Consider the following 27,976-nt stretch of genomic DNA (forward strand, 5'->3'; position numbering starts at 1 on the left):
GCCTTACATTTATGAATGTACTCCTCGTTTTGAAAGTGCCTGGTCTGACATAAGCGCCTCACTAAGAGAGACCCGGTAAGACCGAATGAAGGGCGGAAACTCAGGCCAAGAGGACGTTGTTTATTTTCTGAATTGCAAACATGAGATTTACATTTTCATAGTCAACAAAAGTGTATATGGTTTTAAATGTCAATATAACGTTTGTTTGACAATATAAAGATTTCTTAAAAAAAAAAAAGTTTGTATTTGTTAGTATGCGGCGCATGAAATGTGAAGACGTGAAACACTGGCGCCACCCCGCTGCCAGGGGAGGTCACGACATTAAGGCCTCCAGGCTAAAGCATGATAAATTATCGTTAGGTCTTCAGCCAATCCTGGTGAGGTGTATATGGTGGGTTTTAACGTGTTGTATATTGTATTGTATGTATAACCTATTGTGACGATATTCAGCACTTAACAAAGCACAGAAATCAACATAGAAAAAGTAGCGAACAAAACATAAAGCAAAATGTATATTTGAACAAGTGCACCTAAAATTAACAGTAAAGCACCAGCACACTATCTCATTCAAGAGTCAAAGAACTGAGTGAAGGATTTAGAACACATTAATAATCCACAGTGTGGCACCCTTCCCAAGTGCATTTGGACATAAAAGACTATATTGTAAACAACACTACAGTGGAAAAACATTTGAAAAGTGTATGAAAATCAAGTTTGACTAGATAGTAGTCATCAATCTGGTAAAACGTATTCATCCGGTAAAACGAAATGACATAAAACACACTTTTAAATTCAACTTCACTCTAAAACCAGTATTCATTTAAAATCCCGTTCAGTGCCTTTCCTCGACAACAATAAAGAGAGACGGGTTTTATAGTGGACTTAACAGAGCTGAGCGGCCGCTCTAGGGCGCCCACTAGTGGTAGGAGGCCGTCATGGAGCTGAGCGGCTGCTCCAGGGCGCCTCCTAGCGCCAGCAGGCCGTCATTCAGGCCGGCCTTCAGGGCAGGGTAGTCAGGTGTGTCTGTGTATCCCAGAGCCATCACCTGGGTTACATACTGCTGCACCGCACCTGCGGCACGACACAAACACATATGCACCATTACACACACAAACACACACAAACAAACACAAATGCATTCAGACACACCCACAATCACACACACACATGCACAATCACACATACACACACACGGTTACACACGCACAAACACACACACAAAAACACACGCACCCTTACACACACACACCAACAGAAGGTCATTAACCTGTGTGTTGGTTCACCCTAACAGACAAACCATGTTTCACTCACTGGAGACTCTCTTCTCCCCGAAGCAGCTGCTGAGCAGAGTGGGAACGTCCTCCAGGAACCTGGGATGGGTCAGGGGTGGGGGGGGCTTTAAGCACTTACATCGTTATGGAACAGTCATGTTTTAATCTAAAACAGTGTGTGTGGAGCAAAACCATCCATCCTAACATGACATGAATAATATTAAAGGCTGTGTTGCAGGGTTAATTTTCCAACGAATTTGTGCAATTTGCTTGTTGGTAATAAAGATTTAAACTGTTATCCATTGTATTTAATGTTGTTAGGTATCACAAAACGGAATGTAATACGAAAAAGTAGGTACTATTTTAGCGGTTTGCGATTGATTGCGATTCTCATTTCCCCCAGAATACATTGCATGACGTCACATTGGGGAGACACGGACCAAAGACGCATTGAGACCCTTGAGAGTAGAGACTAGTAAGTGAGTGTTCAGCAGATTATACAGATACATAGATAAATACATCGATTTATATAGTTAGTATATGCTACACGTGAACCTCCTAAGATGGCGCAATTTGATTGGTTCGCTATCTCGGGATATTGGGCAATATCCCATGATTGAGATCTCAAACTCGGGATATTGTTTATATCTCAAAATGTCCGGTAATAAAAACAAATAAAACGCTAATAAAAACAAATAAATCCCGGTAAAAAGTGTTATCTCGTTTATTTTTGGAGCTTTCACGTGTAGTGTAAATACTAAAACAATTATTCACCCCAGGCTCCGTGAGGTGAATAATTGTGTATATGGCGCTATATTCCCCACTATTCACTTCGCCTTCGGCAAATAATTGTTAATTAATAGCCTAGATAGATAGATAGCCTAGTCAAGTCTTTATTAATGCTAAACGACACAAATCGTCGGGAATTCATTTAGGTGATTCGGCTCACACAGGAGAGTAAGAGACCACACAGAAAAAGGGAGACAACAAGTCTGACTGGAAATATACCAAATACATCACATTAAAACTAGACACATGCGGAGATAGATAGATAGATAGATTATATTCTTTGCCAAGCGAAGCCAGACAGTCCTGCGTGCGTATGCAAATTAGCCATGTGCGCCAAACAGAAGAAAGACGTAATGTTGAGAAGTCATACTAAAAACGGATAGCAAGGGAAAGCTAAACCAGAGTGTATCACTCACACACTTTGGGTCCATTCTAACTTATGGTAAGAGGCTATTCTTTAAATATTTGCAGTGACTGAATGTTGAATGTTGACTGAATGATGATAAAACGGATTGTTTTGCATAAGATGAGTGTGTGCGACTGTGCGGCTTCGGCATACTGCATGGTTATGAAGGCCTTGTGGTTAGCAGAGTTAGTAAGTTGTGGTCTTAGTGAAGCAGCCTAGCCTTGGAGTTGGAGAAATTGGAGTGATTGTGTACGGGCGTGCGAGAGTGAGAGAGAGAGCACACCCGCCGTGGTGATGTTTGGCTTGTTGTGGGCTGTCTGTCAGCATCCGCCGGGTTGGACGAATGTGCTTTGTGTATGTGTTCAATGTACATCTGTCTGATCGTATCTGCGGTAGATTGATGGTTAAATAATGTCACACCACGATCGGTCATACTTGCAGGCACTCATTTGCAAGTGCATTTATTGCGTGTCCGATAGGCTATACCTGGCATTTATTCAGTTGATTGCTCTTCTAAAGTGCGCCAGATCGGTGCCAATTATTGTCATGTTTGCACTGTAATGCACAACTTTGCCTCTCCTTGTTATAAATCAACACGTTAACCTGCAACACGGCCTTTAAGTAAACAAATCCTCTGGACTCCAAAGGATTCACTGAATTCATCTGAAATCAGAGCGGTCTCCCCCTCCAGTAATGAATGATTGAATAAGTGAGCGAAGCGTTCTGTGGTGACAGGATGTTGACCCCTCACCTCTGCTTCTGTGCGCTGATGGTCTGCGGGTCGCTGGTTGAGTCCCAGGGCAGTGTGCCCGTGAGCCAGTGCAGCAGGCAGTAGCCCAGGCTCTGTAGGTCACTGCGTCGGCTAGGCCCTGAGGAGACACGAAGCAAGTGGAGGGGACAGGAAGCACGATGGAGGAGACAGGAGACAGGAGACACACGGTGGAGGAGACAGGAAGTACACAGAGGAGGAGGAGACAGGAAGCACAGTGGAGGAGACAGGAAGCACACGGTCACGTTGATTCATGAGACGCATGCAGACCAGGACTGGACTGGAGGATTGCTGTGTTCTAGGTCCTTCCAGTAACTGATAGATGGACTGCAGCGCGTTTCTAACTAGTGGCCCCCCAATTTATAATATTGCCTCAAATTCAGCCTTTCATACACACATTCACACACTGACGGCGGAGTCAGCCCCTCAGGGCGACGGCCAGCTCGTCAGGCGCAGTCAGGGTGAGGCGTCAGGCTCAGGGACCCCTCGACAGAGAAGAGAAGGCCAGGTTAGTGGTCCACTCACCTGCCCCCTTGTGTGAGTCCACGCTGATGTACTCCAGAGCGCCCTCGTGTGGCGTGCGGCTGGCCTCACGGTACTCCACCTGCTGGCCCCCGGGACAGTAGCGGAAGGCGTGGGAGTAGCCAGCGAGGAACACCTGGGGACACGGAGACACACGGCCGCAGCGTCAGAGAGACGGCCGCAGCTTCAGAGAGACGCCTCGCACGCGGCGCAGAGCTCCGCAGCGTCAGAGAGACGGCCTGCACTAACTAAGCTCATAGCGCGTAGCTGTGTGCAGGTTTCATTCTGGGTCAGGCAGTAACAGAGGGGGAGTGTGTGTCTCTTCAGATCTCGTCACCTGGGAGGGGCCCTCCATCGAGATGTAGATGTTCTCAGCGTTGATGTCCCCGTGAACGTACTCGTTGGAGTGGATGAAGGTCAGGACGTCAAGCTGTGGGAGAAACAAGAAGAAACACTGTGGTTACCGCGAAGAGAGCCGGACATCTCTGGCCATCTCTGGAGACAACTCACGATCCTGCAGGCTAGCTGGAGAACCGTTCTCTCGGACGGGAGCGTGGCTTTGCTCTCCAGGATGGACAGCAGGGTCTGGCCCATGCTGGGGAAGATCAGAAACCTACCGAACACACAGAGAATTCTCACCACCACACTGGATGGAAAACTAAAGAAGAGCCTGGATGAATAACCACTTCTGACCTGTATTGGAGTGCATGGAGACCAAAGCCCACACAGGGGGGCAGTCCGAGGAAATCCAGCCTGTTGCTTTTGATCCACTTGTCCACTAAAGACAGTCGTGAGAGAATAAGAGGCGGTCAATTATGCACAGATAAACCAACATAAACATGAAGGAAACTAGGATTATGATGTAGTGGACATCATAGTGTACCGAGCCTATCGTAAAACAGAGAGCGAGCTCTGAACGCCATGTGTTCACGGTCCGGAGGGGGGCGAGTGAACCCACCAGGGTTGGAGAAGTGAACCACCAGAGGGTGAGGAGTGAACCACCAGAGGGTGAGAGTGAACCACCAGACGGTGAGAGTGAACCACCAGAGGGTGAGGAATGAACCACCAGAGGGTGAGGAATGAACCACCAGAGGGTGAGGAATGAACCACCAGAGGGTGAGAGTGAACCACCAGAGGGGGGGAGTGAACCTAACAGAGGGGGGGAGTGAACCCACCTGATGAGGCTTTAGCAGCGCGCTGCAGGAAGTTCTGCTCGTTGAAGATCCGCCCGTCTTTAGCGCCCTGCGAGGAAGAGGAGGAGAGGAGATCAGGCATCAAGGCGGCCATACGACCCCCGAACCGTAGGTGGGACGGGGGTCGCCAAACAGAGACCGCAAGGAAATATAAAGAGTTTGGAGTATTGATTATTGATTATATTTATGAATGAAAGTATAATGAAAACCTTGGACTCACCAGTTTGAGAATGTGTTTGGATTCCTTGGAGTTGGAGGCGAAGGCTTAGAGGGAAACAAAACAAGAGGTGAGGAGGAGGCCACACAACATGAACCTTCAGCTCCACACGGCTCCAGGATCTCCTCAGTCACCTTCGTAGACCAGGTCTTTCTCCGTCTGACTCAGCAGCTTCCCCAGCCTCCACTTCCTGCACGCCGTGTCTGTAAGCTCCTCCCCTTCCTGCGGCGGCGTCACAGCAGACACACGCTTGCCGCTCCTTGACTTTAACTTCGACCCCCGGCCTGCTCGCGTGCACACACACACACACACACACACACACACACACACACACACACACACACACACACACACACACACACACACACACACACAGGTTAGTTCTACGGTCAGTGCTGGTCAAGAACCGTCTAGAAGGACAACCTTGACGTACGGAAGTGATTGTGACGTACGACCCAGCTCTCCTTCTGAGGGGACTTCTGGGCGGGCTTGGGCCCCGGGCTGGGGTCCCCTCCGGGGGAGGCCTTGAAGAACGGGGAGGGGGAGGTCGGGAGGTTGTCTTCTGAGAGCTCCTTCTCCTCCACCTGCCGCCCACACACTGACCTGCCCCTTCCTTTAACTAACACACACACACACACACACACACACACACACACACACACACACACTTTACGTGGGCCCAGCAAAACAGATGCCAGGGCATGGTGGAAGGTGCTGGTTTGAGTCCCGGGTGGCGGTGACATCGGACGAGTTCAGCTCACCTGGCGTTGGGGCCTTCTTGGCCGGCGGGGAGTTCAGACCCTCCATCCCATCTTTCTGTTTGAGGGCAGCTGGTGTCTTGCCTTTTCGGGGAAAATGGATGAGAATCAACCAGGTGATCAGCTCCGAAATAAGAGCGTTATCGGTGTCCTAAACGTCTAAATATCTCGGGGGCTCCAGCTTCTGACTTCACACGTTGAGTTTGTAATGATGAAGGTACAGCTGGCAGCTGTGTCTTCACAACTAGAGCTGTTCCGATACCGATACCAGAATCGGGAATTCCCCCGATAATGCAGTATTGGGAATTGGCGATCCTATGCTCAGATCCGATACAATCACATGATAGTTCACTTACTACACAGGCAGAGAACCTCATAAACATGTGCGGTGTTATGCTCACGCTTAACGAGAAGAATAAAAATGTATTATTATGATTAGAGATTATAAATATAAATGATCTAGTTCTGAAAAAAACAGATGCTTTATCGTATATAGTCGGAATCGGCCGATACTCAAGTTCAGGAATCGGAAAGTAAAAAAATGGGATGTGAACATCTCTTCTTCACATTACACACGAGCAGGTGTCTACCTCTGGCTTTCCCCCGCTTGGGGAGGACAGGAGAGGCATCCTGGAGGGGAACTGGATCTTCTGCGGAACGTTTACCCCGAATGGCAGCGCGACACGGCGACCCCAGAGGAGGCCGGGGGGAGACGGAGACGGGAGAGAAACTGCCCGAACCTGAAACCGATACAGACAGGAATGGTACCGTTCAACCAGACAGAAACACAAACACCTACACTCGAACTGGATCGTCGGTTCTTACTCTCTCCAGAACCACAGATTGTGTCGTCTCCCGATGGTCCCGCTCCCGCTGGAGCCGGAAACTTCTCGCCACAAGACGGGCAGAATCGGAAATCCGCTTGCAGCTTCGTCCCACATTGAGGGCAGAACTGAAACGGCATCCTGCAGACCAGCCGAAAGCAGAGGGTTCCGATTTTAGATGATGGGAGCGTATGAGCTTCGACTCAGAGCTACTCAGGGTTAGATTGCGGTTATAAAAATCCTTTAAATTACAAATTAAACCAATAACTCAATAAGTAGACTTTTTCTTGCAGGGTTAAGCATGACAGGAGCAGGTCGGGTTATTATGAGGACAGACATTCATGTTGGTTAGTCTGTCAAAGCGCCGATGTTTGTCATTAAAATACGAGTTATTTTGGGCAACAACTCGTTGATTGATCAGCATGTGTTCGATTGGCCCTGTAGTGAATCTGGGACCCTAACCCCAACCCTGGGCTCCAATAGTTCACCCGAAGCCCCACATGAAGTCAGCTTTGTGAAGGAGACGAGTCAAATACTGACACAAATCTGGTTCATTACGTTATGCACTGCAACACACTTTCACTTTCAATTCTGCTTCTACTTCCTATGCTTCTGATCCCAACAGCTCATATCTGAAGTAACGCTAACTATCTAACACATAACCAAACTAACCCAGAGGGTCCAAGGAAGAAACTATTTTAAACCGTCCTCCTTTTGTACCTTATTAAGCCGTCATAAGAAGCTCATCTTTAGTACCTTATTTACCCTTATTATCCTGATGTTGTTTAAAGCTCCAAGTTCCGGCAGCTTGCTATGAAGTGGACCTTCTTCTACTCTCTCTAAGAGCAGTCGAGCGTAGCACTGTTCATGAGCTGCTGCCGCCGAGCGGAGGCTCGGGATTATTACACTGTTGCACTTTGAATTGTAAAATTGTTTGCCCCAAAAAAGTTCTTATTTCAATACATAATATTATAAAATCGATATGGAGTCAAGAATTTGGATTCTTGCGAATTAAAGCATGGTAAATAATGAATACAGGTAACAGCAACTTTGTGTCTTCTCATCATGACAGATTATTCCCACAGAAAGATGAGTTAAAGCATTAAATATTAAAGTCATTATTTATGGTAGGCCTAATTATTCTCAGTTCAGACTTTTCTAGAAAGCAGCATAGGTGTGCTGGCATGATTCTGAATGCATTAGACTCTTAACTTTTAATAAATCAAACCTTTCTTTACAAATGTGTCTTTTACAAATGAACACAAACAAAGAAATATCAATCAATGCTTTCACACGATAAATAAAATATATTTATTTTTGCATAGTTCACATATTTTCCATTTGAAAGTCTCCAATATATGACTCTGATGGTGTGTATTTGGCATCGGTATCAAACTACCATTGATAAAACATTCCAAAATGGGATCTAGAATAGTGTTAACTATTGGCATTAAATATAAATCATGGGCGCAATGTTTACTAACTTTACACATACTTGGCAGTGCAACTATAAAGCCTTTCATGGGGTTAAGTATTTATACTGCCATCACATTATGCTGTATACCATTGTCTTTGCTATTCAGTGTCATTACATGATCAGAGCGTTTCAGTCTTGGTGCCTCAGGTGATTGTTGTTTACCTGAGGAGGAAACTCATATTCTTACATTCCTAAATGGGACAGACCCTCATTATGGAGGCTTCAAGCTGCCTTAGTATTACTGGAGGTCCATCAGATGTCCAACAGTATCTCTTCAGATGGTATTAACCAATGAACAAGCAGCAAGGCCCGGGGACATTTAGTAAAACATGCCGTTGGTTTAGATTCTGTTTGCTACACCACAGCTTTTTGATGCGTTCTATTCCTAAAGCAGATGTGTTTTATGTTAGCCCTGATTAGAATATAATCAGTCATACAAAAGCAGTCCAATCAGTGGCCAACTCGTTAGTCCCTGAAAACAGGAACAAACTGTGGTCATAGTGTTGCTGATTGGCTGATAAAATGAACCAATCAGGCTTTTCTTTACTTGAGTTACAAAAATATTTCCTGCTTTTCTGGTGACTTGCAGTTCCTATTTTCAATCTTTTTTTTATTAAAAAAAATGATTAAAATGATTGACCGGTATAGAGATTATAGAAAATAGTAATAAAAAAACGGTTTTATTTTAAATAAACCAGCTTGTGGATATATATACGCCCAGTGTGACAGAAACACGCTTCATGCTGCTGGTGACGTAATAAATGATCGTTATTATTGTGGCTGATGGACCGAAGGTTTCACACGCTTTCTTCCTGGGTTGATTGAATATATTTTTATATTAATAAATGTATTTCATTAAATAGAAAGAGGAACTGTCATATTAGGGTATCTATGTTTGGCATCTGAGCCTCAGCATAGTGTGAAGGGGAGGATGTGGTGATGAACGTAAAAAGAAACTTGGTGACTGGACTGTTAAAACATCAGTCGAATGAGAGACGGATTAAACCGCTAAAAACAACAAACACAATCTAAGTACATAAACTAACATGGAATAGGGCTATCATAATGGATACTCAAACGGACCATCGCTCAAAAGAAGAAAAGAGAAGGGAGCCCCGCGAGACCAGAGAGGCCGCTTCGATACGACCACAGAGGTCGCTTTGATCCGACAAGCGAGGCGCTTCGATACGACGCAACTACAGAGATCCGAACCGACAGACGCCCGCTGGAAACAACGCGGAACATCACATCACTTCCTGTTCCTGCCCTATATCCTCACCTGCCCAACCCACACCCAGCCTCCTCATCCTGCGCCCCTTGGGGGTCGGGTCCCCTGGGGTTGCCCCCCGGCCCCTAACAGGCACACTTGCCGCCCTCCGGGGGGGGGGGCTGGTCAAGGGGGGCGGGCCCGGTGCCGTTTGCGCGCACCGTGCCCTCGGGGATCCAGGAGCGGTCCACGCAGCGCTCCATCCGCCGCATGATGAGGTCCAGCAGCACGTCCACGGCCCCGCCCACGTTCTGCCCATTGGCCGCGCTCGTCTCGAAGTACGGGATCCTGGGGGCGGAGTCAGGAGTCAGGGGTCAGGGGTCAGAGAGGAGAGAGAGGGGGTCAGAGAGCAGAGGAGAGAGAGGGGGTCGCTCCACTATAGTTAAGAAGGTTCTTCTTTAATCTTCCAAGAGAAGAGAAAGGTTCTTATTATTGACACTCCCCATAAGCCCCTCCCACTCCCCATAAGCCCCTCCCACTCACGCCACCCAGCAGCCGAGCTAGTCCACGTCACACAGCTTCAGAACTGGGAGGGGCGTCATCTTACACTCTAGGACTTTAATTAAACGAATTGCTTTAACAAACAAAGCAACTCATCTGCATAAAGACGTAAACAACAACAGTGTGTCTCCGCCCCCACTGGGCCACATCAGGTCCACATGAGGATGGTGTCCTCAGAGTCTCCCCTCTGTCGACCCCAGTGTCCTGAACACGTACAGCCACCTGCTCCCTGAAGGCGTGTCCCACCGACAGCTTGTCAGACCAGGATATTGAATAAAGGCGGACCAATATTTGTCTTCCCGGGACCGTCGTATACTCCCTCGCTCCCCTGAAGAGGGCCGGGCAAACAGAGATCACGGCCTCCTAGACAAACGCTGGGGGCCCCGGTTCTACAGGGCCTGGGTTCTACAGGACCCGGGTTTTAAAGGGGCCGGGGTTCTACAGCAGGAGGTTCTGCAGGGCCCTGGTTCTACAGGGGCCAGGGTGCTACAGGGGCCCGGGTTCTGCAGGAGGTTCTGCCACCATACGACAGCCACGTACCCGTACTTGTCGGCCAGGTCGCGGGCCTCCTCCTCCTTCACCGCCCGCTGCTCGCTCAGATCGCATTTGTTCCCACACAGAACGATGTCCGGGTTCTCACAGTAGGCGTGGACCTGCAGCTGACCTGCAGACACAGCAGAACCGGAGAACAGGAGAACCACAAACACCGTTAGGAACCAGAGATCAACAAGCACATCTGAAACCAGAGAACATAACAACAACAAAGTCTGAGCAGATCTTCAGTAAACACCAAATAGACAGCGATTGTTGTGGCTCAATTTGTTTTGTCATGTAAACAAACATTTATTCTAGATAGATTCCCTGCAGCCTGAGCTTTAATTAACCTGATTTTAAATGATGTCCTTTTGAATGAAACCCCTCCACCCTCAGTAACATCGACAAAGTAAGAACTTTCCCTAAAGCGGTCTGAGGAGAAACCTGGACGAACATCTTGAGAGGTTGTTAATATACTGATATATAATAAAATATAAAGGTGATGGTGGCAGTGGAGGTGGCTCAGTTTGAATCAGATGAACGACTCACTCATCCAGTTCCGGACATTGAGGAAGCTCTGCTCATTGGTCAGGTCGAAGAGCAGCAGGAAGCCCATGGCGTCCCTGAAGAAGGCCGTGGTCAGACTCCGAAACCTGAGGAGAAACACAGACAGGACGTTAGACTACTCTGGTCATGGACTAAACCATCACACAGACAGGACGTTAGAATCCTCTGGTCATGGACTGAACCATCACACAGAGATGGGGGTGACAGACAGTAAGACCAGCGAGGGACGCGTGGAGTGGGAGGTTCCGGGATACCGATAAATACAAAATGTGTTGTTCTCCTTCAGCTGTCAGGTAAACCAATAGATCTTCGTTATTAGAAAAAAAACTGAGCTGTCTTTCCAGCCATTCATTGCATCTTTTAAAAAGCGTTTCATAAACACATGTGTGTCATAAACACATTTATAAAACAGCCTTGAATATAACCTTCTCTCAAGTAACTCTTCTGACAGATGTACTACCTGTAAGTCGCTTTGGATAAGAGCGCCTGCTAAATGCCCTAAATAAATAAATGAAAAGTAATTATTTTGAAGAACCACAGGTCTGTGTATGTAATGTGCACTGGCTTACCGACAATATAAAGCAAGGGAGAGAGGGAGGGAGAGAGGGAGGGAGGGAGAGAGGGAGGGGAGAGAGTGAAGGGAGAGAGGGAGGGAGAGAAGGAGGGAGAGAGGGAGAGAGGGAGGAGAGAGAGGGAGGGAGAGAGAGAGAGGAGAGAGAGGGAAGTGAGAGAGGGAGGAGAGGGCGGGAGGTGAGAGAGGGAGGTGAGGGAGGGACATGTCTCTGTACCTCTCCTGCCCGGCCGTGTCCCACAGCTGGATGTGGATCTTCTGCCCCTTGCCTGTGGCTCCATCGGGTCCGTTGGCCTGGTACAGCTTCAGGAGACGGGGGGGGGGGGGAACAAGCACACGATATTAATATTCAAGAGTCATACTGCAAGTTCCTCATACGGTATGACCGGTGTAGAAATAACAACGTTCGCCCGGTTATGTTTATGTTTGTGGGTATTTTCCACAAGAGGTGATAGAGGTGGTGATCAGGCAGTTCTCTTTAAAATAACACTTAATGACGATGAGCAACATAACATGTCAATGTAAACGTCAAATAAAATAAACAATCAATGATACAGACTGACAAGTTCTGTTACATCATTGACTACAGAATAATGATTAATAAAAATAAATACAGACTTCTACCAGCTTGAAAATCAAAAACCAAACCGATTGAAAATAAAGTTTTCACTCTGATCACATAAAAACACTTTTTTCAGGAATTAACCATAAATTATGGTATGATTGCATATATTTCAAAAGATCGCAATGCATTGTACATAGTAAAAGATTAGGGCAGTGCAGTGTACCATGATCCGTACTGCATCATTACATTCCTGCACTAAGACACAGAGTAGAGACCACTCAGCAGGTTATCGTATATGACGTTGGCCGTGGTAGCGTTCATGTTCTTATGTGATCAGAGGCTGTGTCAACACGTTAGCTGAGTGTTGTTGTGTTTGCCAAGTATTATAATGTTTATTCTGAAGGAGTGTACTACGGTTCTGTCTTAGTCATCCTCTGTGTGTTACTCAGAACCCTTTGCAGCGAAGTGCTTATCAGTCAGGCTTTTGTTAGAAGAGCCGGTGTGGTGTGCAAATGTATGAGTTTAAGCTTTCAATGTACACTGAAATAAAAAGAGTTAGAAACGCTTCCACCAGGGGGCCTGACTTTAACGTTTGGGAGGTTTCTGCTTACCACCCTCTTTTCTCTGAAGTCAATCCCGACCGTGGTGATGAACTTGGAGTTGAAGTTCCCGTCCGTGTACTGGTACAGGAAGCTGGTCTTCCCCACTCCCGAGTCTCCCAGGGCTAGGAACTTGATGAGGTAGTCGTAATCACCATCAGACATTGTGAGTCTTTCTCTAGAGCAGAAGGAAAACACGCAGACAAAACAAGACAGGTTTCCCTCAGAACAAGCAGATTCTTGCCAGAAGAGGTTCTCAGACTTGAGTCTACGCTGAACGATTACCACATTATCATTTCGTTTTTAGAGTGTTCGCTATGCACTCAACTTCAGGACAAAAGGAAGAGCAGCACGGCAGTAAAGCCGTTTAACCAACAAGGCGAGGTCTTCTGACGGAGGTGCCATTGCAACATATCCTGGATCATAATCTCAGGGCAGATATGCAACAGCAGCCAGTCGCCTGGTTCCCCTCCCTCCATCTCTCAGCACAGACACCTATCTGCCTGCATAATGGGAATCAAGGCCACTTGGTTCAAAATTAAATGTAAGGCATAAAGGGTCTCTCACAATGTCCTACCAGTGTGTGTGTGTGTTCCCCCATTCACTCAACATATTGATGCAGGTGACAAGCATTGCTCCTTAATTCAATAAAATCTAAACTGCCCCGTTTGACTCTGAATGGCCCTCCTGCAGTGGCCCTCCAGAGTCTAGCGTACATCACATGACCACGGGGATTTTAGACACTTCACATTCTTTAGCCATAATGAGCCTTTCAACTCGGCTAGTAAGGAGCTTAGCTTCTGGAGCTGTACCTATGGGAACGCACTAGGAGGAATGGGTTGGCACGCTTCAATAGATATGGTCAATGTAGAGCCATTCATCATCCTTTAGTATTATAATGCAGCCCAGCAAGAAAGAAATGCAGAAAGATCGATATGAATCTACAAAAGTTAAAAACAAGAAGCTATTAACCACAGACGACTCATCAGTCAGTGGAACTGGGACAGTTAAAAAAAAGCGAGCATTTATAGGAAACCAATGTAAACGTCCATCCTATTGCCGACATGTATACCAATTATTCACCATTTTAAAAGCCGTTCTAGAGCTGCCAGCCTAATACACACAGTTACATAATCATTCATATCGTGTCATGTTGCCTCTCAAAAGTTATCTGGCCACGTTTTACAGCTCTTCCTGAAAATAGTTTATTTAATAAATTTTCTAAATTACATCACAGCCTTTTCAAAAGTCACTTCTTGTATTTGAACGGACGCAACTATTTACCACTATAGCAACTATTGCAACAACTGAACCGTTTGAGAATACAAATGCAGTCTACATTCAAATCGATTAAACAGTTATCAGCTCCAGCACGAGCACCAGGATCATCATCATCATGTTACAGGCTGAGGCAGCGGTACACTTGTACACCTGCCCTGGTAGCAGCTGCTTTGCTCCAACACCCCCTCCCACCTATAATGTCCGCTAAAACATAACGGCTTCGTGGACCCAGTCCCACAGGGCCTACCCTGGCAGGGCTCCAAGTCTGCGGCCGTTCCCACAGGGAAGACGGATACGAGGAGAGGCCCCGTAAGCAGTCTATGACACGTACCGAGGCCCCTGACACCCCGTTACGCACACACAGGACCCTGACACCCCCTTACGCACACACAGGACCCTGGGACTCGTTACGCCCACACATTCCCCCTCGCTTCGGAGAAACTTAAGTTATGGTTCTGCCATGTAGCCTCGCTGACGCACTCATTGCTCAATTGATTATTCGACATAACAGGCGTTTTAAAAGAGGAGACATCCCTATCTAATCGACCTCAGCTGGCCCTCATGTGGTCGAGCGGTCAGGTGACCTTTCTCACACAAAAACAGAACTTTAGAAGCCCCCCCACCGGAGAGGAAACATCCAAGACTGCACCGAGCCTCTGAATAGGCTCCTGAACCAGGTGTTAACCCCTTATGGTTCTCAGGGGTAAACACTTGACCGCGGAGATCGTAGATGGTATTAGTAACATCAATGAGCTGCAGATGTTCATTCAGGGGTTTGATGTGAACCCAGAGAGCTGTGAGGAGACATGTCCATCAGGGACCGGAGGAGACGAGGAAACCCATTTACATGTTGGCCCCGAGCAAAGAACGAAATCAGAGAATTGTTTGACTTAGTCTCTCAAGTCCTTCAGGATCGGTATGTGAGGTACTTCAGCAGACTTCTACTGTTTCTGGGCTGTCTGGATAAGAACTAACAGATGCTGTTTTCCCGATTAACATTTCCTGAAATTAAAACTTACCAGCCGCAGTGTTGGCACACAAGGTTCCGGGGATCGAAGGCACTTTTTGGTTCAGCTTTTCCTAAAGTTAAACTTTGTCAAAAGTTTTCTCAGTCGCCGCTTTGATCCATTTGTTGCACTGCCTGACAACGAGATTATTAGAGATATTGCACTTTGAGTGAGTGTGTGTGTGTGTTGAGTGTGGTGTCTGAGCAGATCAACCAAGCGTTGGTCTGCTGAGCGGCTCCTCCCCCAGACTCCATCCTCCGCCTCATGAGGAAACATCTACCAGCAACATGGTGGTCTGTGCGTCACTCCAGGTCGCCAACCCAGGGCTCTGAGACCAGAAGGTTCTCAGTCCATGCATCGAGTTCACACTAGTGTTACACGGTTGGATGTTAATGCCATGTGGGCAAAGAACACGCTTTTCGAATCCACTCGGAACTTAAAGGAAACGATCGTGTCTTTCTGACTCGAGCCAGCTACCAAACCCTTTGAATGCTGAACTTTAAACCGTAACGGTGGCCTCAGGCCTGTAACGGTACCCGCCATGACGAGCGGGTTCATGGATGTGTTTAAATGGCTTACTTATGAATGCTTACCAAAGTTTTCATCAGTTATTTCAATCAATTGACACAATTCTTCTTGTGGACTCTGTTGACCCTGTTGGGCCGTAGTGGTGTACTGGTCCTACTCAGGAGGTAGAGCGAGTTGGCTGGTATCCTGAAAGTTGCTAGTTCGATCCCCGGCTCGTCCTAGCAGAGTTTCGAGGTGTCCTTGAGCAAGGCACCTAACCCTGAAACTGCTCCCGACGAGCTGGCAGTTGGATTGAATGGCTGACTCCGCCGTCGGTGTGTGAATGTGTGTGTGTGTGAACGGGTGAATGTGAGGCAGTATTGTAAAACGCTTTGGTTGGCCAATTGTTAGAAAAGCGCTATATAAAATGCAGTCCATTTAGTGGTGTACTGGTCCTAGTGGTGTAGGTCCTAGTGGGTTACTGGCACCAGTGGTGTACTGGTCCTAGGGCTGTACTGGTCCTAGGGGTGTAGGTCCTAGTGGGGTACTGGCACCAGTGGTGTACTGGTCCTAGGGCTGTACTGGTCCTAGGGGTGTGCTAAGGGTCAGAAAATATTCAGAGGGCTGGTCATGTGGTACAAACTGATCCAATGAGCTTGAACCAAACGTCTGGGTCTGAATAGAACGAGAATATTCCACACTAACGTCCAAAGTCAGATAACACAACATATTTTATTTTGTACAAAGGGACAATTCCCATCATTCCACTACGTCTTTACTCTGAGGTTCTGGCCGCCGCTCAGGCCCTGCCTGAGCAGCAGCCAGGGCTGGTCCAGGGGTTGGCAGAACCAGGGCCTGCTCCGCGGCGGGCGCCCCCCTGACCCCCGCTGGTGCCTGGTCCTGAGGGGGGTTCTGGCGCCGGTAGTAGGGGCCGTAGATATAGACCCCCCCGGCGGTCCCCAGGCACATGGCTACGGCCATCTGGGGGAAGGTGATGCTCCGGCGGAACATGGTCTCCTCTGGTCTGGGAACCGGCCGACGCTCTGGAGCATGAGGCTAACCTGGAGAGAGGAACGGGAAGAGTCACCTCTACTACCCGCTTTTACTTTGAAACTGGACGTTTCTTCCGAAATGATAATCATTGTCATGCAGTATGTGTGGGAGAGTATATATATATATATATACAAGGGCGTAGGAACCGGGGGGGACGGAGGGGACGTGTCCCCTCCAATATTGGAGACAGGCGCATTTGTCCCACCTAAAAATTATACCGGGGGAGAAAAATATTTTATTTCATTTTGAAAGCGCAACACAGCGTCTTGTCACCGCTTCTTATTCTAAAAAACTAGATGATTGAGCGTGCAATTAAAGAATTGATTTGATATTTATCAGTTCATTACTGCCATTCAAAATTTGTTTTCCTTTACATTTACAAATGTATCTTTTTGGCAAAATCTGATATATTTGTGAATTTTTTCAGTGTAGTTAATTTGACATATTTCTGTTCAAACCATTAACGGATCTGTCAGGTTTCCGATATGTGTCCCCCCCAATGTTAAACTCATTCCTACGCCCCTGTATATATATATATATATATATATATATATATATATATATATATATATATATACATACATATATATACATATATAAAAACACACACACACCATCAGTAAGAGCAACCTAAAATGTCATATGCATTGTGTTAATAAATAGACAGAATATAAAAAGGATAAGCTCTTCTGCTGTTGAATAATAAGGCGTTAGAACAGGACTATTAACCTGAAATAAATAAAAACGAACAGGAAATACAAGAAGCCTCTTTGAGCTTAACTTGACAAAGATACTCCCCCAGTTGGGACCTGAAATATACATTATATATGCGAATTGTAGGTTATCGTCTAAATTAAAATGTTTTCTGAACATACCGGAGTTATTAGAAGGCACAGAGGACGAGAGACAGCCAAATCTAATGCTTATAGGAAAGCTACCGCTACTGTTTGGTCAAGGACCACAGGACGAAACATGTTCCACAACCGGGTACTACAGGAAGGTTAGGCGCGGTTCTCGCGAGGCCTGCTCAATATCTCGCGAACGTGACTGCGTGTAATCTAAACGTTAATAATATATCATTAATATAAAAATGTATACACATTTGTTGTGTGTCTTATGTTTATTAGGAAGATATCAAGATGTGTCCCCTTCATTAACTGTATATGTCGATACATTCAAAACTATAATCGTAAAATTAGGAGGGTTTTATGCAATTTTGAATAATACTTAAAAACTATATATTTGTATTAACCAACAGTACTATACAATATTGAGGAAAAAATGAAATTAACAGATTGCACTGATAAGATATTTTCTTTAATTGATACAAATTGTAGTTAGTTTTGAAACTTTTATTGTGAAGTAAACTAACACTTGTACCGGAAATGTAGAGTATAAGGAAGTTGACGAAGTTGCTTCTGCCTAGTTTGTGATTAACAAGCTGGTGGAAGTCTGGATTCATTTATTAATCATTATTATTATATTCTGTAGTCAATTATCTAACAGAACATGTCAGTCTATATCCATGATGGTTCATTTTGTTTGACGTTTAATGTTGCTGATCGTCGTCAAGTGTTAGAAATCAAGTATTTGGTTGGAATATCGGACAATATTATCGATCACTAATCGAAGACAGATTGTTTCAATGACAAGGGGAGTGAAGCCACGATGGAGACCATCCGTGCCCGTTTCGGCTTCAGGGATAAAGACGAAACTGTCAAACTGAGGAAACGGAAATCCCAGCTACACAACAATGTGGTTAACGAGGGTGGGCATCTGGATGATAAGTCATAATTAATAAGTCTTCTATCAGCACCTTCTGTACAGAGGACCATGATGCCTTCCTCCACTCCACAGGCTGGTTGACCTTCGGCATCACCGCCTTCTCGGTGGTGTTCCGGCTGGCGAACTGCTCCCTTGTCCAGACCAGCTTCGTGCCTGATGAGTACTGGCAATCCTTAGAAGTCTCCCACTACATGGCCTTTGGATATCCTTTTGAACATGATATAGTCGTCCCGGTGACTGAAGCCCCTGTGTTTGTTATCATGATGCCGCTGACCTGTGATAGAATGAACACTGTATTCACCTTGACCTTCTCACCTACGGCTATCTGACCTGGGAGTGGCAGACCGGTCTCAGAGGGTTCATCTACCCGCTGTTCTTTGCCACCATTTACAAAACTCTGCACTTCATCGGCTTGGACTCTGTGACTGTGCTGGTAAGTAGAAACCATATTTCACTGCTCATTTTAGCGTTCAGTTTCCTGTGTGGTTCTGTGCTGCTGAAGTTGTTCTGCTCTAACCGGAGTGGTCGGGGCATAGATATGGTTTCCCAGAGTCATGCAGGCCCTGCTTGCGTCTGCGGCCGATGTGAAGATGTACTTCTTCACCCGATCGATGGAGAATCCTCATGTGGCAAAATGGACGGTAAATAATTACCAGACTACAGAATATGATGCACCTAATGTGCTGTTATCAATGTTAACCAAGATAAGATACTTGACATACCCGGTAACATCAAATTAATATGATTTTATGAATGGATTTTTCTGCACATACTGTTGTTGTTGTTATTGGCCGAGCAAGATTTATTTTGCCCAGTTTCCTGGTGTCAGTACAAGGTGTGCAGGGGGAATCCTTACTGATATCCCAACGAACTGTCTCCACTGCTAGTACTTCTGCCAGCTGTGCTCCTGGTTCACCTGGTACTGCTGCACCCGGACCCTGAGTAACACCATGGAGACCACCCTGACCAGCCTGGCCCTCACCTACTACCCCCTCCCGGGCTCCAAAGCACACCACAGGTCAGAGCCCAGAACACAGCACAGGTCAGAGCCCCTCCAGGCCTGGTCTGTATCTCCTCATCCTCTATCAATCGATCGTAATGAAACATTTTCTTTTTTTTTAATACGTTTCAGTAAGAAGTACCTGACGCTGGTTGCCATCGCGATTGTGATCCGTCCCACGGCGCTGATCGTCTGGCTCCCACTGCTCGTCTCCCACTTCCACCTGGAGGAGGGCCGGCTGCGGCTCATCACCCACCGCTGCCTCCCCATAGGGTGAGGGGTCCTCCGTCACCCCCCATACTCGCCCTGATTTGACCTTAAACGTGCTCACTAACCGCCTCTCTGACCCGCAGGGCTCTCACCCTCGTGAGCTCAACTGTAATCGACTGCCTGTTCTACGGCAAGGTACAGAACCCCCCCCCTGTCTTCTGATCATAAGGTCCTCTCTGAGGCGGTGTGTGTCTAATGCTGGTTCTCCGCAGTGGACCCTGGTGCAGTACAACTTCCTGCAGTTCAATGTGCTGCACGGTCTGGCCGCATTCTACGGCTCACACCCCTGGCACTGGTACCTCAGCCAGGGCTTCGCCGTGGTCATCGGGCCCCACCTGCCCTTCTTCCTCCACGGCTGCTATCTGGCCTCCAGACGCTACAGGGTCCTGCTGGTCACCATCGTCTGGACCCTCACGGTATACAGGTGAGCTCGGGTCGGGGGTCAAAGGTCATTCAGGTGAACTGCAGGACAGACCAGATTGCTCACAGTCTGTGATCTGTGAACAGCTTTCTCTCACACAAAGAATTCCGGTTCATCTACCCCGTGCTGCCCTTCTGCATGCTGTTTTGTGGTGAGTCCTTCGCCCCGGTATTCACCATGTCATTGTTCATGGTGCACAACACCCCCGTTGACGAGATCTGCTCCCCTGGGCCTGCAGGGATGTCATTGGCCCACCTGAAGGCCCGGAGGCGGGCGGCGGCAGGGGGGTTGCTGGTGGCCAACCTGCTCCCAGCACTCTATACCGGCCTGGTTCACCAGCGGGGGGCACTGGACGTCATGACCCGTATGCAGGAGCTCTGTGAGCCCCCCGGCCCTGCGGGCTCCCCCAGCCCCGAGGTCCTGTTCCTCATGCCCTGTCACTCAACCCCCTACTACAGGTACTGACACTCCTCATCCTGTCACTCAACCTCCTACTACAGGTAGTCTGTCACTCCACACTCTGTCAATCAACACCCTGTTACTCCTCACCCTCTCACTCCTCACCCTTCTTCAGGTAGTCTGTCACTCGTCACCCTGTCACTCTTCACCCTTCTACAGGTAGTCTCTCTTGGGGGTCTGTGACTCCAGACTCTAGAGGTTGTTTCTCTGGGGGTTCTGTGATAGGACTGGTTTCTCTCTACGTTATCTATTCCACAAAGAAGAGTCCATTATTCAGTTTGTCTGTGTGTTCTCCTTATAATATGTTTTTTCTCTGTGTGATGACACCTCCACCAGGGTTTATATATGACCGGTCTTACATGAAATACTAGAAAACATGAGTAAAAAAAGATTACAAATAGTTTGACATTCATGCTTTCCTCCTGCAGCCACATCCACTGCCCCCTCAGGATGAGGTTCCTGGAGTGTCCCCCTGACCTCGGGGGGGCGGGCTACTCTGAGGAGGCCAGGGTCTTCTATCAGGACCCCCTCCACTGGCTCTCAGGGGCCTTCCCAGACCGGGCCGCCCTGCCCACCCACCTGGTGCTGTTTGACGTTCTGGAAAAGGTACAATGTTCGAGAAGGGCTCTGGTCTATTAAACACAATTAGTCGGCTTCACTGTTTTTCCGTTATTAAAACGCTCTCTTGTTGATCTAGGATATTTCCGGATTTCTGGAAAGCAATAAATTCACAAGGACTGCCGAGATATTCCACTCTCACTTCCCTGAAGGGCGAGTCGGAGGAAACATCTTGGTCTATGAGAGACGAGCCACGGCCCTGGAGGAAAACACACAGCCTGATATTTAAAATAGCTTTTATTTGTTTGTTATTAAATGTGAGACAAAACCAAGTTCGTCTGAGTTTAGTTTTTCTTTATTGTTTTTGTTTATCATCCAACACGCCAAACTTGAAGGTCAAATAAAACATCCAGAACAAGATGAGAAGTGGAATGACAAGTTGGAACATTTAAAAGCGATCTAACCATGGCAAAGAACTTCACAACAACGTGAAGTACAGCAACAAGTCCAATGCAACTTGAACAATAAAACATCACGCCTAATGAGAATCCAAGCCTTGCTGCTCGACAGCTTCTTGAAAGATGATCAATTTACAATAACTAATCTGTTGTTGTGGTTTGAAATTCTAATTTATAAAGTAGATCAAAAGTAGCCAGATCACTTGGGGAACACTGCCTGTCGGAATGGCTTTTAAGTACATTCCCAACTATTTGAAAACCAAACACAAAAAGCTTGAGGAAATTCAGTAGCATTATACAGGAAAACATTGTGCAAAACATTTAAGACTCTTAGTCCAAAGCAAATCAGGAAAGAACTATAAAGTAAGTGGAAAGACACTATTTGCATATGTTAATATTTCGGGTCAAACGGCATTGGGCCCAATTCAATTTTGACGTCAGCCATGTGTGTGTCTGAGTTCCCTCCTGATCGGCTACATCTCTCTCTCTGGGGTCGCGACCTCGCTCTCTGCTGCTGCTGCTTGACCTGCAGGCTTTCTTTGGTCTGCTTACCGGGACCCTCCGTAGGTCTGTTGGGGAAGTTCAGAGGCGAGAAAAGCCTTTCATTTACAATCATGTCACAGGTACACCTTAAAACGCTGTCACCGTTTAACTGGTCTGCGGGAGTTACCTTGGTCCATAGCTCTTAGTGTTTGACTCTCCATAGAAGTGCCTGTCGACGTACTCATCGAGGTCTACAAACACCCCGTCTTCAAGGCCGTAGTACTCGTGCATGTTCTCCAGGTAATCCTCCACGCGGCCGACAAAGTCTTTGAACAGCATCTGGTCGTGGATGAACACACCGTTGCGGAAGAACTTGTTGATGAACCTGTCCAACTCCTTCCAGTGGTGGAATTCCTCCACCTCCTGATGGAGGTAGCTCTGGAGGAGCTGGTGGAACTCGTCCGCTCTCACGGGCTCCGTTCCTTCTCCGAAGAGACTCGGGGAGCCCTTGAAGCCACGGTTGAATACGCGAGCGCCCCGCCTGGGAGCCTCTCGCTGGCTCTGCGTGTCTCTGTCCTCATGGACTTTGTCTCCTGACTTACGGGTGTTCTGGCTGCGCTTGTAGCCCTCGGTGGACTCAGAGGAGTGGCTGTGCTGAGGCCTGTGGGGCCCCTGCTGCCACGGCCCCTTAGCGTCCCAGGGCCCCTTAAAGTCCCTGGGGCCCTTAGCGTCGTTGAATCTTTTGGACTCGGCGGTGGCCTTGTTGATTAACGTCGACGCAGAATCCTTAAAATGGCGGAAGGTTGATTTGACGGAATCAGAGAACTTCCTCAGGTTCTCCTTCACCGCCTCCTTGGCCTTCTTGATCTGCTCCTTGTGGTGATGGACAAACTCCTTGGTGGAGTTCTTCACTGCCTCGAAGGTCTTCTTCACCTTCCCGGCCATGCCCTCTTTGGACTTCTGGGCTCTGGGCGGAGTGTCTCCTTTGGCCTTCTCCTCCTTGCTCTCCACGTACAGCCGCTCCCACAGGTCCGAGCGCTGCTGCTCAAAGCCCAGCCTCTTTTCCAGCTCCATCAGCCGCGTCTGGGTCTCGGCCTGGCTCTGCTCCGCCCCGGCGCTGCTGCCGGCCAGCTGCTCCAGCTCCTCCCTGAGGCCCTCCGTGAACCTCCTCTCCCGGTCCAGCTCCTTCCTCAGCGAGCGCGTCTCTGCCATGGCGGCGTCCCTCTGGCTGAGCAAGCTGCGCCCCAGCGCCCGCCTCGCCTCAAGCTGCTCCGTCAGCCTCTGGTTCTCCAACACCAGGGGGTCCGCGCCGCGGGCCCCGAGCTGGGCCACCTCGGAGCGCAGGGCCCGCAGCTCCTCCTGCAGGGCCCACAGAGAGCGTTGCTCCTGCTCCAGGGAGCTCTGCAGCTGCTGCTTCTCCGAGGCCAGCCGCTGCCCTTCCGAGGCCAGCCGCTGCCCCTGGGCCTCCATCAGGGCCCTCTCCTCCAGCCCCTGCTGCAGCCGCACCTCCAGCTCATAGCTCTGGGCCTGGAGGACACCATACAAAGGGAAGCACTGGTTATCATAATGAATCAAACTAGTCTAGTTAATCACCTGTACTCTATAATCACAGCTCTGCACTTCAAAGTGGTCACACCTTAGTGTTATTCATTATATTTGCTCAGGTTGAATCATGTTTAAAATACTACATAACTAATAATGAATATTCCCAGTGGTTCTACTTGGGAGGCTGTAGAGAAGGACAGGTTACCTGTATCAGGGTCTGTTGTATATTGAGCTCCTCGTTCTCTTTCGATATATTTATAATCATCTCCACAAAGCTTCTGTGATCGAGCTCTTCTTTGGGAAACCAAGCCAGGTCCTAAAGAGTGAAACAAAACATGATCATTTCTCTTAATACCTTTCAGAAATCCACCTTTAAGTAACACGTTAATTTATTTATTTATTCATTGGTTTATTTCAGGGACATTGAGTTAGCCTAAGAGGCTAGTTTACACCCGTTGTCCCCGGATATATTATAGCTTTACTAATACAATAAAGGACACGTTTAGTGTTTTGTTTATTGTAAGCATCTCTCATACCTCATCTTTAAAAAAGGTTCTCAAACACTCTTCCAGCACCGCATCAGGATCCCCACACACAAACTCCTTTCTACAGTATGACTGCTGAGATTTGCCTGAAATACAAAATACAATGACTTAACATGAGGACTTTGAACAAACAGAACAACACTGATGAAAGGTGCTCTTTCCAAATATCAATCTCAGTGACAATCTGTCTGCATTTCTGTATGTCGTCAAAGCCCTGAAGCGAATGGTACATTCCAGTTTTGCCATTGATACTAAACCCCCCGTAATTTCCATAACATTTCCTGCATCCCAAGCAGTTCTTTCAGCTCCAATGTAATCCGACTCTGGTGACTCTTCCTGGAGGTATTTACCGTAGTAGTGGCCCACGCTAATGCTGACGGCGACCAGCATCACCAGCAGGACGCACGTGTTGAGGCTGCAGCCGGCCTCCCCTGGCCCTGGGACCCGGGCCCCACGAGCCTCCTGGGCCTGAGGAACAGCCTCCTCCTTCTCCCTCTCCTCCTGCTCCTCCTCACTCTGGCCAGACCCCGGGGCCCCTCCCTCCGGGGGGTCTGCCAGCAGGGGGCCGGTGTTCCTCCGGGGGCGTCTCCTCCGCAGGGCGGTGGCGGCTCCGCTCACGGACTCGTCCTCACTGCTACTGCTGGACGGGGGCGGCGGGGGCGGCAGCACTGAGGATCAACACATTCATGTATTACTGTCAGACCAAGAGCCCTATGATATATCAGTCCAACACATTCATGTATTAGTGTCAGACCAAGAGCCCTATGATATATCAGTCCAACACATTCATGTATAAGTGTCAGACCAAGCAGCCCTATGTTATATCAGTCCAACACATTCATGTATTAGTGTCAGACCAAGAGCCCTATGTTATATCAGTCCAACACATTCATGTATTAGTGTCAGACCAAGCAGCCCTATGTTATATCAGTCCAACACATTCATGTATTAGTGTCAGACCAAGCAGCCCTATGTTATATCAGTCCAACACATTCATGTATAAGTGTCAGACCAAGCAGCCCTATGTTATATCAGTCCAACACATTCATGTATTAGTGTCAGACCAAGCAGCCCTATGTTATATCAGTCCAACACACTCATGTATAAGTGTCAGACCAAGAGCCCTATGATATATCAGTCCAACACATTCATGTATTAGTGTCAGACCAAGCAGCCCTATGTTATATCAGTCAAACACATTCATGTATTAGTGTCAGACCAAGAGCCCTATGATATATCAGTCCAACACATTCATGTATTAGTGTCAGACCAAGCAGCCCTATGTTATATCAGTCCAACACATTCATGTATTAGTGTCGGACCAAGCAGCCCTATGATATATCAGTCCAACACATTCATGTATTAGTGACGGACCGCCGAAAGTTTCAACACGGGAAGAGCTGAACACAGTCCAACACGTTCATTATATTTATGTATTAGTCTCAGACCAAGCAGATTGCAGTGTAGAGTAAGTGTTGATAAACAACTACTGATTGATCAAATTCATAATTAAGTCATGGTTAATTACTTCAAACAATTGTCAGGGAAAATGCAGAAAGCCAACCCCTGCCAAAATAATGTCAAATAGCTACGGTTAACGTGATGTCAATCACTCTTTGGCACACTGTAGGTTGGTGATACACACAGTCGATAAACAGGAAGTGACAACATGCTACCAAACGAGCAATACAGGTTTACGTCCTGTAACCACATTCTTTGCCTGATCCTCCTGGGGGTTAAGCTCTGGTTAGTTCTCTCTGGGTTGCTCAAGATGCACACACTTCACTAGCATCACTCTGGGGCCACCTGGCAGGGAGCTGCTCCCGGTGAGCCGCTGTCTCAGCCGGAGTCCTAACCGCCACAGAGTCTGAGGAAGCCTCCAGGAACCTCCTGCTTCAAAGAACGGCATCATGGGACAGGGGGGACTCAGAAACTCTACCGTTTCTTGGTTTTCTGTTCATAGTTTGCCTCTGAAGTCTTGTATCTACTTTGTAAATACTTGAAACTTTGTGCTGATTTAAAGCGTCACGTGAGCCAAAGAAGTTCTAGTATGAAAGGTGGAAGTGCGTCCTACCGGTCTCTACGGCCGTGAAGGTGTACTGACTGCTGGACGAGGTTCCCATGTAGGACTCCTCGTTGGTTGCTGGTTCACCCTGCTCCTCGTCCTCCTCCTCGTCCTCCTCCAGCTCCTTCATGTCTCCTAAGGTCATGATGTCTGAGGAGGAGAGGTCGCTGGAGGAGCACAGCGCCACGTGCTCCTGGGATGCGGCGCCCCCTAGGGCCTGCAGGGGAACAACAGGTCGGCACCAGCAACATGAGATTACTGCATGGGGAACTCCAAACTTCAAATATGAAAAAGCTTAACTACAAGCCTATGTTCCTCACTCAGTTTTCATGTGAAAAGTAGGGTAGAGGGCCGGTGGTGGACATAAGGGTTTACACAGTAGTAAGCAATGTATTCTGACCTCAGATGCTGACATTGTTTCCTCAAAGGTTTCTTCCAGCACAGTTGCATCTAGTGGATCACGTTTCCCTTCCAAGCAACCAGCTAGGAAGAACAAAATGCACATGGATTAAGAGGTTATAAACAATAATAATAAATGTGTTTGTTAGACGCACATTACATAACCGGTATGAAACAATGTAAACCAAAGAGTTCAGTCAAATCTTTGGTTTATATTGTTTCAAACCGGTTATGTAATGCAGCACTTGATTGACTACTGTAGCATTGATCTAAATATAAAGTCACATCCTGGTTTTCCTTACCGGTAGGAACCAGTAAGTCTGGCTCCTCAACGGGAGGAAAGCTGGCCGGACCATTCCCGTATTCCAGTGCCTGATCAAGGCCCAGGCTCTCTATGTCTGAACCCTGCAAAACACACAAAAACACGATCATATCGAACCTCAACACAGACATGTACATAATGACAAAGACATATATAATAAGAATTGCAGAATTACCGCTTGTTATAATATATGCACAACTTTTATTTGACTGCATTTAAACAGAGCAACTTTAAATAAGCTCAGAGCTCCATACAACTGGTGGACAACTAGAGAGAAACGAGAGATAATCACCTCATTGCTGATCAGAGTCCATCCACAGGAGGATTCTGTATCACTCAAGGTTTCTGACATTTTGACCAGAAGTGCAGCCCTCCTGCGGTGAGAGAGACCGTAGTGCAGCCCTCCTGGGGTGAGAGAGAGAGAGACAGTTTGTGCACCCCTCCTGGGGTGAGAGAGAGCAAGTTTGTGCACCCCTCCTGGGGTGAGAGAGAGACAGTACGTGCAGCCCTCCTGGGGTGAGACGTGCAGCTCTCCTGCGGTGACGTCAGAGTTTATTGTATCTAGACAACAACAATAACATGGATTAAAAATACAACACAATATCGACCTCTAGCGGGGCGGGCTAAAAGCCCACTAAACTAATGACATGTTTTAAAACAATCACGATATGACAGGCTGGGACTGAACAACCGTTGACCTTAATTCATTTACTTTAATTTCTCCATAACAAGATAATGACTACACGTCTGAAGTTACCTGGTAACGTAATACATGATGTAAGTGGCTAACAACCGTCAAGCACAAGCTATATTGAATGCAATAACTGTGTCCATTCTTTAGTTAAAGTTACACATGACAGCTAAATCAACAAACGAAGATAAATGTGTTTATTTACCGGGAGAATCACTGATGCAATTCGTTGCAAGAACAAATATATGTTGTGCTCTGGGCCTCGGTCGCCCGCAACCCGTAACGACAGCCCAGTTC

General features: G+C 47.4%; 4 protein-coding genes and 1 long non-coding RNA gene across 6 annotated transcripts; 1 reads left to right on the top strand and 4 right to left on the bottom strand.

The window, feature by feature from the left end:
• Positions 1–100: 100 nt before the first annotated feature.
• On the bottom strand, positions 101–7,581 carry vrk3 (VRK serine/threonine kinase 3). Of its 2 annotated transcripts, none has more exons than XM_079736290.1 (15): positions 7,515–7,581; positions 6,751–6,890; positions 6,516–6,665; positions 5,929–6,009; positions 5,601–5,786; positions 5,302–5,451; positions 5,171–5,214; positions 4,933–4,999; positions 4,451–4,535; positions 4,268–4,370; positions 4,095–4,187; positions 3,761–3,893; positions 3,218–3,335; positions 1,312–1,370; positions 101–1,071 (listed from the first exon to the last, which is right to left on the bottom strand). In XM_079736290.1, the coding sequence occupies exons 2-15, from the start codon at positions 6,887–6,889 to the stop codon at positions 917–919; spliced, it is 1,563 nt and encodes a 520-aa protein (XP_079592416.1). In that variant the 5' UTR covers position 6,890; positions 7,515–7,581; the 3' UTR covers positions 101–916. The 2 variants fall into 2 exon arrangements, with proteins under 2 accessions (XP_079592416.1, XP_079592415.1); XM_079736289.1 differs by having other exon boundaries at positions 7,506–7,578.
• A 448-nt stretch (positions 7,582–8,029) lies between these two features.
• Positions 8,030–15,325, bottom strand: rab27a (RAB27A, member RAS oncogene family). The gene is made up of 6 exons (XM_079736028.1): positions 15,131–15,325; positions 12,843–13,008; positions 11,884–11,969; positions 11,078–11,181; positions 10,535–10,658; positions 8,030–9,781 (listed from the first exon to the last, which is right to left on the bottom strand). Exons 2-6 carry the CDS (start codon positions 12,993–12,995, stop codon positions 9,580–9,582), a joined length of 669 nt encoding a protein of 222 aa, XP_079592154.1. The 5' UTR covers positions 12,996–13,008; positions 15,131–15,325; the 3' UTR covers positions 8,030–9,579.
• Positions 15,326–16,337: 1,012 nt separating this feature from the next.
• On the bottom strand, positions 16,338–17,673 carry LOC307076073. The gene is made up of 2 exons (XR_013811883.1): positions 17,554–17,673; positions 16,338–16,686 (listed from the first exon to the last, which is right to left on the bottom strand). It is a non-coding gene; the product is annotated as an uncharacterized lncRNA (long non-coding RNA).
• A 418-nt stretch (positions 17,674–18,091) lies between these two features.
• Positions 18,092–21,493, top strand: pigb (phosphatidylinositol glycan anchor biosynthesis, class B). Its single transcript, XM_079736609.1, has 12 exons — positions 18,092–18,446; positions 18,536–18,665; positions 18,779–18,896; positions 19,000–19,104; positions 19,351–19,481; positions 19,596–19,736; positions 19,817–19,868; positions 19,946–20,157; positions 20,241–20,305; positions 20,393–20,612; positions 21,042–21,219; positions 21,311–21,493. Exons 1-12 carry the CDS (start codon positions 18,347–18,349, stop codon positions 21,458–21,460), a joined length of 1,602 nt encoding a protein of 533 aa, XP_079592735.1. The 5' UTR covers positions 18,092–18,346; the 3' UTR covers positions 21,461–21,493.
• A 15-nt stretch (positions 21,494–21,508) lies between these two features.
• Positions 21,509–27,958, bottom strand: ccpg1 (cell cycle progression 1). Its single transcript, XM_079736610.1, has 10 exons — positions 27,885–27,958; positions 27,281–27,549; positions 26,969–27,071; positions 26,668–26,750; positions 26,277–26,484; positions 24,553–24,870; positions 24,194–24,288; positions 23,863–23,973; positions 22,300–23,639; positions 21,509–22,198 (listed from the first exon to the last, which is right to left on the bottom strand). The coding sequence occupies exons 2-10, from the start codon at positions 27,338–27,340 to the stop codon at positions 22,021–22,023; spliced, it is 2,496 nt and encodes an 831-aa protein (XP_079592736.1). The 5' UTR covers positions 27,341–27,549; positions 27,885–27,958; the 3' UTR covers positions 21,509–22,020.
• Between the last annotated feature and the right edge of the window lie 18 nt (positions 27,959–27,976).

This window comes from Pollachius pollachius (assembly GCF_949987615.1).
Source record: "Pollachius pollachius genome assembly, chromosome: 5".
In the NCBI taxonomy this organism is placed as follows: Eukaryota; Metazoa; Chordata; class Actinopteri; order Gadiformes; family Gadidae; genus Pollachius; species Pollachius pollachius.